This window comes from Neophocaena asiaeorientalis, unplaced genomic scaffold (genome assembly GCF_003031525.2).
Source record: "Neophocaena asiaeorientalis asiaeorientalis breed wild unplaced genomic scaffold, Neophocaena_asiaeorientalis_V1.1 scaffold86, whole genome shotgun sequence".
NCBI lineage: Eukaryota > Metazoa > Chordata > Mammalia > Artiodactyla > Phocoenidae > Neophocaena > Neophocaena asiaeorientalis.
In genome coordinates, this window is record NW_020175039.1 from 5,418,086 (window position 1) to 5,427,327 (window position 9,242).

At 56.4% G+C, this 9,242-nt stretch overlaps 1 protein-coding gene across 1 annotated transcript; it reads left to right on the forward strand.

Annotated features, from left to right (window-relative positions):
* The first annotated feature begins 1,767 nt into the window (after nt 1-1,767).
* CRYBA2 (crystallin beta A2) lies at nt 1,768-4,952 on the forward strand. The gene is made up of 5 exons (XM_024763295.1): nt 1,768-1,777; nt 1,963-2,127; nt 2,888-3,029; nt 4,120-4,262; nt 4,742-4,952. The coding sequence occupies exons 2-5, from the start codon at nt 1,967-1,969 to the stop codon at nt 4,887-4,889; spliced, it is 594 nt and encodes a 197-aa protein (XP_024619063.1). The 5' UTR covers nt 1,768-1,777; nt 1,963-1,966; the 3' UTR covers nt 4,890-4,952.
* Nucleotides 4,953-9,242: the final 4,290 nt, after the last annotated feature.

Genomic DNA, 9,242 nt, shown 5'->3' on the forward strand with positions numbered 1-9,242 from the left:
ACAACTTTACAGAGTAATAAATGCTATAAAGAAAATAGGGTGATGTGATGGACAGTAAATACCAGGAACAGCATCATCCAGGTGGTAAAGAAAGGAGCCAGCATGCCAAGATCTTGAGACTAAGACGCTCCAGGTAACAGGAGCAACAAATGCAAAGGCTCTGAGGCTGGAGTGAGCTTGGCAGTTGGGAGAAAGCATAGAAGCCAGCTTAACTAGACTTCCGGATTTGGGGCAGCTGCATCTGGCCTGTGAGCCCTTTTAGTCACAGGAGGTTGGGTGGCAAGAGCACTGGCTTTGGAGTCAAAAGGTCTAAATTTTAATCTTGCTCTGACACTAGCTAGCCATGTGGACTTGGAAAAGGCCCTGTACCTCCCAAGCCTCAATTTCCACATCTGTTCACCGAAACTTACCACTTTGGACTGTTGAGTCTAAAAGAGAAGCACTTGGTTCATGGGAACAACAAAATATTAGTTTCCTTCTTACTCACCCCTCCGCTTCTGCTGGAATACGCCCTCCATTAAGGAACACTCACAATTCTGCCAGGAGCCTTTGTGTCTCCTTGACAGCCATGAGGGTTAGGAAATTCCGTTGCAAGTTGTGAGGAAATTTCTCCCTAGAACTTCCCTGGGGCCCCAAGCCTTTCCCCCTAAATTTCTCCCTCCCCACACCCAACCTTCCCCCCTCCCCCGACCTTACAAGGCAGTGGGATTGGGGGTAAGAGCCTAAGTAAGCCTTATAGTCAAAACAGAAACCCAGGTTCACACCTCAACTGGGCCGCTTCTCAGCTGTGACACCTCCCCAACTGCCTTCCGGTACCCTTCTGGGCCGCAGGATCATCTGTGAAATGCAAGGCAATAACACCGCCTGCCTCAACTGGTCGGTGCTACAATTAGCTGAGATCACGCACGTAAAAGCTCTGAGTAGAGGGTCTGGCCCGAACTAGGCGCTCAATAATCAGCTGCTAGATCTCAGGCTGACGTCGTGGCCGGAGGCCCCAAAACTGGGAGCTCTGTCGGGTGGCTGGAAGCGCCACGGTTCCGGCTGCGCTGAGGTTGAGAGGTTCGGTAGCGAGCCACTCCCTGAACGCTTTGCAAATCCGTGCCTTCCCTTGGGCGTTTTACGTTTCCTGCACTTAGCGCCGCCTTGCGGCGAGTCCTGGTCATCGCCTCTTCTCAGCACCTCCGCGCAAGAAAACTTCGGGAGCTCAGCACCGGGTCCGGGGACTCGATCTTGGGAAGAAACGGGCCGCGATGGCCCACCCTCCAGGGAAAAGAGGGCTGAGGGTCGTGAGGAAAGTCTCTTATGGGGAGCCTTGTCTACTTCCTCCCTCGCGTCGCCCCAAACAGAGGCCTCGACCTCTAAAGAAAAGGAGTTTAGACGCTGGGAAGAACTTCCACATCTCGAGCCAGGAAAGCGCGGTTTTAGCGGGGTGGCCACCGGGTGGCCTGGTACCTCTATCCCTGAAGGTCTCGGCCTGGCTCAGGCCCCCCAAAAAGAAAAAGCGGAGTCAGCCTCGGCTGTGGCGAGCGCCGGACATGTGTCTCAGCACTTTCTATTGTAATCCCCGAGGGCTGCGGCCAGGTCAGCGGTTGCGGGAGAGGCCGCGGCTGCCACGGGGACACCAGAGCTGACCGCAGCTTGCCCGCTGACTCAGCTCCCCCCCGACCGCAGCGGGAGAGGGTGCGGAGAGGGGGCGAGGCCTAGTATAAAGCCCCGCACGCCCGCCCAGCTCGCGCGCAGCCTCTCCGCTTCCGTCAGTACCGCGCTCACCCACCCGGTGAATACTCGGTGCTGGGGCGCGGTCTCTTCGGGCCGGGGAGGAAGAGATGGGGAAAAGCCGCTAGCGGCCAGGGTCCAGCCCGCGGTCCTTCACCTCCCATCGGGGTTGGGCGGGCCTGGGCGGGCCTGGGCGGGGAGTGGGCTCTCGAGACGCTGAGCGCTTGGTCCCGTCCCTGTCTGCAGCGGCATGAGCAGCGCCCCCGCGCAGGGCCCAGCGCCCGCCAGCCTCACGCTTTGGGATGAGGAGGACTTCCAGGGCCGCCGCAGCCGGCTGCTGAGCGACTGCACCAACATCGGCGAGCGCGTAGGCCTGCGCCGGGTGCGCTCGGTCAAGGTGGAAAATGGCGCGTGAGTGATGCCCCGGCGCGGTTGGGCTGGGTTGGGGGGCACCAGGCTCCCCTGGCGCAAGCTGCGAGACGGGGTCCTCGGCTCCCAGTCCTCCATTCCCCAGACTGTATGTAAGCCCTGGCTGAGAGAGACCCAGCAACGTGGAACATATCTAGGCGTCCTCAAAACTCCCCACCTGCCCCAAAACAAATCATGAGACAGATTGTATCCTCGTGTGAGCTAAAGGGATAAAGGCGAGAAGCGACCCTTTGCGGGACTCCGTGGGGCCAGCCTGAACCCTGAAGGGGTTCCCAGTGTAATTCTGTCCCTTCCAAAGTTAGATGGCCCTAAGCTTCGTTTAGCAAAAGAAGCCAAATCCCTTCCGCTCGCCCCACCCCGGTCTCCTAGAGACTGGGGCCCTCAAGAAAGCTGAGGCCCCTGAGCTATTGCAGTTTGCTACCGCAGGTTAGGGGGATTCCTACACCTACCTTTGCAGGGGCCAAAATCCTTGCGGTAGGAGTGCTTGGTCGGGTGATCTTCGAGGACTGGAAAATTCCTTGCAGCCTGGGGGCCCTGAGCTGGAAGCCTGGACCCCTCAAACCCCAGATAGCAGCCGGTTTAGGGTCTTTAGCCTCTAGAGGGGCTGGGTTGCCTTGTGATGGGTGTGTTAAGGGAAAGGCCTTGGGTGGAGACAAAGATCGGTTCTGTAAAAGCAAGGGGGAGGGGGAGGAATGCATGAGGCTGGGGCAGATGCCTCGCAGCTTCCATTATCTTTCCCCAGTTGGGTGGCCTTCGAGTACCCCGACTTCCAGGGACAGCAGTTCATTCTGGAGAAAGGCGACTATCCTCGCTGGAGTGCCTGGAGCGGCAGTGGCGGCCACCACAGCGACCAGCTGCTGTCCTTCCGGCCAGTGCTCTGCGCGGTGAGCACAGCCCTCCCCCTCCTCCTCTGCATCCTAGCTCCTAGCTCCAGGCCCCGGCCCCACCACAGTACCTGGAAAGACTGTCCACTCACTGTACGGGGGGGTGTAAACACAACTCCTAGATGGGTAGGAGTGGCATTACTTCCCAGAACCAGAGAGGTCTCAGAAATTTTGGAACGTGGGCCTAAGCCAAGCATCGGAAATCAGCACCACGGACAGCCCCGAGACCGTGCCAGTCTTGAGCCCCGTTCCTCACACCCAGTCGTCCACAGGTCCGCACATGTCAGCGAGCGCTTCTGTTGTCACACGGCACTGTGAGGTGGGGTGACTGCTCTTAACCTCATACATAGGTGTGGAAATGGGGCTCAGAGGGCAAAGTGATTTGACCCTGGTCACAAAGGTTAACATGAGAATAGAACTCAATCAGGGATCAAGGCTGTGAAGGGGTTAGTCTCTGTGTGTGTGTTTGGGGGGAAGGGGTTGGTAATGAATCAAATACATTGGAGGGGAGGATCTCACTTCCCATTTCTGCCGATTTATCTACCCTACTGGTGAGGCCTGGGGCTGTGTGGTGGAGGACAGAAAGCAGGTGCTGACTCAGCCCAGTTTCTCCATCCCAGGAGGCCAAGGAGCCCTGCGGGGAAGGCCCTGGGACAATGGGAGCCCAGACTCAACAAACACTGATGCCCGAGGCTATGCCCAGGGTGCTGGGCAGGGGATTGATAGTCAATGCTTCCTTAGGGAAACTGTCTTGCTTAGTGGACCAGATTTCCCTCAGGACCTCTGATTTCCCTCCTGCAAAACATGTATATGTCAAAAGATGCTCTCTACCCCTGATGTGGAAGTGTCTCTGGGAACAGCCCCCTCAGTCTCACCACCTCAATCCAAAGCCATAGAAGGGACCAGGCTGGGGACCTCTGAGCATCCCAGCTTCCCAGACTGATATGGAGCTGATGGAGTGAACTCTGGGTGTGTTTATTGACCCTGTGTCATTACAGCTTATGCTGGGCAGAGTGTTGGGGGAGTTGGGCTGAGAATGTATCCTCTTTGGAGGGCCTGACCTGTCCACCCCTACTTTCTTGTGCCTCAGAACCACAGTGACAGCCGTGTGACACTTTTTGAGGGGGAAAACTTCCAGGGCTGCAAGTTTGAACTCAATGATGACTACCCATCCCTGCCTTCCATGGGCTGGGCCAGCAAGGATGTGGGTTCCCTCAAAGTCAGCTCTGGAGCGTGAGTCCTGGGACTGGAACAGGGAAGAAGAGCAGGGAGGAGGGTGGGGACCAGGGAGGAGGGTGGGGAAAAGTGATGGGGGTGCTAAGAGACACAGTAAAGAGAGACATTGGGGGCTAGGGGACAGGGGGAGTGAGGTCATGGGAGACTGAGAGGCAAGGGGAAGTGAGATGATGGAGACAGACTGGGAGGGATGGGGCAGGTAATAGGAGAATGAGTCGGGGGGCAACGTGGGGTAGAGAAAGGGACTGAAAACATGGGTGAGGGGGCAATGGAGGGTGGGAATAGAAGACAAGATGAAGAAGGTGTTAGGAAGACCTGGAGCAGTGGACAGGGCAGGGAGAGATCCATGTAGGGAAAACAGAAGCCATAGTTTTGGAGCTGGGGATTCGGAGCTGAGAAAGGAGGACCAGCCGTGGAGGACATGGGGGGGGTGGGGACAGAGCCTACTTACCACCCCTGTGCCTTCACTGGCCTAGGTGGGTGGCCTACCAGTACCCAGGCTACCGGGGCTACCAGTATGTATTGGAGCAGGACCGCCACAGCGGGGAGTTCCGTAACTACAGTGAATTCGGCACGCAGGCCCACACTGGGCAGCTGCAGTCCATTCGGAGAGTCCAGCACTAGGCTCCACAGCCCCGGCGCCTCCCATGAGGACCCTCAATAAAGGCTCCTGAACCTGCCTGCCCCTCTTGCCTCCTTTTTGGTGTCTTGCTTTGCAATCTCCATCCTTATCCTTCTGAGGGTCCTTCTCTGCCAACCCTCCCCTCCCGTCTGGCTCCAGGACCCTTGACTATGGAGCATACACTGGCTTAGGATGTATGTGGCTGATGGGTCTAAGATGAAAATGCTGGTAAGAATCCTGGGGGGCTTCCCTGGTGGCGCAGTGATTGAGAGTCCGCCTGCCGATGCAGGGGACACGGGTTCGTGCCCCGGTCCGGGAAGATCCCACATGCCGCGGAGCGGCTGGGCCCGTGAGCCATGGCCGTTGAGCCTGCGCGTCCGGAGCCTGTGCTCCGCAATGGGAGAGGCCACAGCAGTGAGAGGCCCGCATACCGAAAAAAAAAAAAAAAAAAAAAAAAGAATCCTGGGGATCCTGTTAAATGCAACCAGCCCCACACCTCTCCTTGGCAAAGGCCTCTCAGCTTGGACCAGGGGTACCGCTAGCCCAGATAGTTCCTTTGCCATCCTCTGGTTTGGGCGCACATAGCTCCACGGCAGGGCTCATAGCTGAATTCCAACCTTCACACACCCCCCGGGCCAGGCACCAGCATTCGGGGCAGGACCTCCTTAGCTCTGTGCAGCAGCCCTGCTGGGCTCCTCTCTGACCCCCACCCCTACCTTTTCGAGCCTCTATCTTCACCCTGGCTCCCTATCCAGCCTAAGGGAAGCTTGCACCCATTTCCCAGCTTTGTAGAGTCTCCGCCTTATAGAGGAGCAAGGGTGTGAGAGGGGTAATTGCTGGGAGGTCCCACTGCCTCCTAGAGGAGATGTGCTCTCTCTGAGCCACGCCCTAGACCCTTTGAATAACAATCCCTCGTGGTATTGAGCCCCAGCATTTATTGTACAAAGCATTTGCATACCTTGCCTCTCAGCTGTCTCAAAAACTCCCTCTTCATTCTTCCTCTTCCTCCCCACTCTTCAGAGGACCAGTGAGCTGGAGAGGCCACCCCTGAGCCACTGACCACAGTGAGCCTGGGTTCTGGGGCAGGTGGTAGAAGCCCACAGCCATGGTGGGGTTGAATGTGGCAGCAGCCATCAGAGTCCGTGGCACCAACGTGGCTTCTTTCCGGCTCCCTCTCTGGCTCAGTTTATGATAATCTCACCCACGTAGGCAGGGCCTTCAAGGTCCTTGGGAGGCCCTTCATCCTGTCTCTCAGGGATGCTTGAGTTTTCAAGCCCCTGGTGGACCAATCCATGGGGAGGAGTGGGCCAGATCATTGCCCCAGCCCAGGGGAGTCAAAGCGATGTTGGAGAAAAGTCAGATTTGGACCTGGGCATTTCCCAGGGACCAGCTGTGTACAGTCAGGTATCTGCTCCCTTGGGAAGAGTCCCGGGCCAGAGGTCAGAACACCCGAGACCCAGTCACATAGCATCCCCCAGCCTCAATTCCCTCACCTATACACTGGGGCTATTGAGTCCTGCCTTGTCTCTCTCACAGGGTTGTTGTGAGGATTCAAGGAGAACTGCCTGAAAATGCTTGTGGTTCAGAAAAGAACTAGGGCACTTACCATAGGACCTCCCTTCCCTGCCTCTCCCCATGGATCTCAGGGTTGGGTCAGGGGACCAAGGACAGAGTTCTAGGTGGGGTATGAATTCTGCTTCATACCTAGATGGGTTCTGAAGTCCATCGCCCCTGTCACATTTGATCCTCCTAATAGCTTCCATTCTTCATCCATTTCACCAATGAAGAAACTGCAGCTCCTCTGAGAGGGAGAAGCCTTGATGAGGTCATCCACATAATTGGTGACAAAGCCAGGACCTGAACACAGGGCTCCAGACCCCAAATCCAGGCTGTTAACCGGAGGCTGACCTGAGCTGTGGCCAAAAGCCTCAGGCCTCAGCAGAGCCCCAAACCTTTGTGGGCTCCAGAGGAGCCTGGGGTTCCTGTGTGGTCACAGACTCCTAACTGTCCCCTTGGGGGCATGGTAATAGTAACAACAGCTAAATATATGCAGCTTTGTCTGAGCACTCAGCGTGTGTTATATAAGCCTAATAATTCTGTATGGTTGGTACTATAATCCCCATTTTACAGATGAAGAGACTAAGGTACAGAGGTTATGTAACTTCTCCAAAAGCCACGCAACTAGGAAATGGGGGATCTGGAGTTGAGCCCAGACCCAGACAAACTGGCCTCAGAGCCCAGCAGCCCATCTCTGCACTGCCTGTATTGGGGGCAGGCAGTGGGCATAGGGAGATCTGGTATCTACCATCGGCTGAGCTGCCCTCCCTCCAGGAATGTCCATGGTTACTAGAACCACCCAGCAAGATGCTTTCAGGAACTGGCAGTGTGACCCTGCCAGGGTACGCCCTGTCTCTACAGGTGTCCCCACCTGTACAATGAAGGAGTTGGGGGAGCTAATATTTGTTGCAGCCTTTGCCAGCATGGACCTTCTAGGTTTTCTTAGACCCACGGGTCCAACTCTGCTCCCAACATTAGCAAATAAGGAGAGGGTGCGCAGAGGCCAGGCTGGGCCTGAGTGTTTTCACCTTCCTACCGTCCCTCTATTTTGGGCAGGCTGATGATCTGCAGAACACGGTGGGGCTCACACCCAGCCAGGTGGGAGGATGATGGCAGGGAAGCTGCCTGGATTTGCTCATTGGCTGCACTCAGCCAAAGGCCAAAGGGCACAGAGGAGGTCATATCCTTTCCATTGGTGCAGCCAAGAGCCAGGTACAGTAGGGGTATGCCCCTCACTCCCTCACAAACTCTTCGCAGAGCCCACCTACCCCTCAGTCCCTGAGTCCTCAGTGAGGTGGGGGTGGGGGCAGAGCCTGAGCTGTTGATCCTTCAACAGCTCGGAGCTGGGATGTCCGGATAGATGCCCACTCTAAGCGCCTCTCCCTTCTGCCTCTGCCTTCCACTCAGAGCATTAGTGGTGAAACTTGCTGCCTCCCCATTCTTGCAACTCTGGCCTCCTGTTCCTCATTTTCTATCTGGGGAAGTGACAAGAAAGCATGAAGGAGAGAGCGTGAGACCTCGGCTGGACCCTCAAGACCCTCTGCTCCCTCAAAGCCCCGAGTTTTGTTCCTAGGGAGCATCCCAACCTCTCATCTTTCCCCCACCAGATTCCACCTGCACATCCTGAAGCCTCCACCCCTGTCCCTTTAGGATCCTCTAGGGTCCTGGGATTCCCCCCACCATTTTCCCATAGACTCACCTCCCACTCAACTCCTCCTTGGTTCCTTCTGATTTTTGTACCCTCCGCCAGCAAGGAGGAACACCCCAGGAGTTAACAGCAAGGTGAAGAATGCAAGAGGCCCCACAGAAACCCCTCCCCCCAGCTGGACTTCCCAGCCATCCTCAGTCAGGCAACCCAGGACCAGGGATCCTGCAGAAAACCTGCCCACTTCCATCCAAGTGCCCTGAAGTCCCAGGCCTCCTCACCTCCTGAAGTCAAGCAGTGGGAGAGAAAGGCTTTGAGATTATCAATTCTGACCAGAGTCACCGGGTGCTGCATGGCTGCAGGTGGGCTCCTGTCTCAGAGACTCATCTTCAGCCAGCATCCCTCCTTAGTGTGCCCCTCCAGAGCCAGGAAGCCCCACAGGTACCCAGAGACTCCAGGCCACCTGGGAACCACATCAGCTTTGCTAATACCCACCTTTGCCCCTTTCTCGGAGTGTATTTACTTCCACTCCCCCTGGGTTGGGGGACCTTGTACGGCGCACCTGTTTTAACTCCTCTACTCCTGCTAGAGCAAGGTGCCAACTAGAGCCTAGTTCTGGGATAATCAGGATGGGAATAGTTGTGAGGGTAGATGGTAAGCTGGGATGACAAGGGATGGGGAAAGATAGAAGAGAAATGGTTGAGGGGGATGGAAGGGGGATCACGAGTCACCCATTTGCCATAAATTGGTGAGAACAAACGAATGAGAAAAGGAAGGGAAAGAGAGAGATGGGATGGAGAGGTAGAGAGGAGACAGAAGGGAGATGGGAGGAGGAGGGACTAGATGGAAGAAGGAGAGACCTAGAAAGGGGGAGGAAGGACAAGCCACTAAAAGTTGTGCGGGAGACGCCCCAGCGCTGGCCCAGAGGCCTGGGAGCCCCGGAAAGGCAGGAAACCGGGGAAAACAAGAGGGAGACAGGGAAGGAGATCGGGTCTCCAGGGAAGAGCAGAGAGTGGGAGAGGAGAGGAGGGAGGAGTAGCGGGGATGGAGGAAGCGGGGTAGATAAAGGGAGCAACGGCTGCCGACCCGGAGCGCAGCGACAGGAGAGAGGGAGGGAAGCGGAAATTTAAAAGTGAAGATGCAGATAACGCAG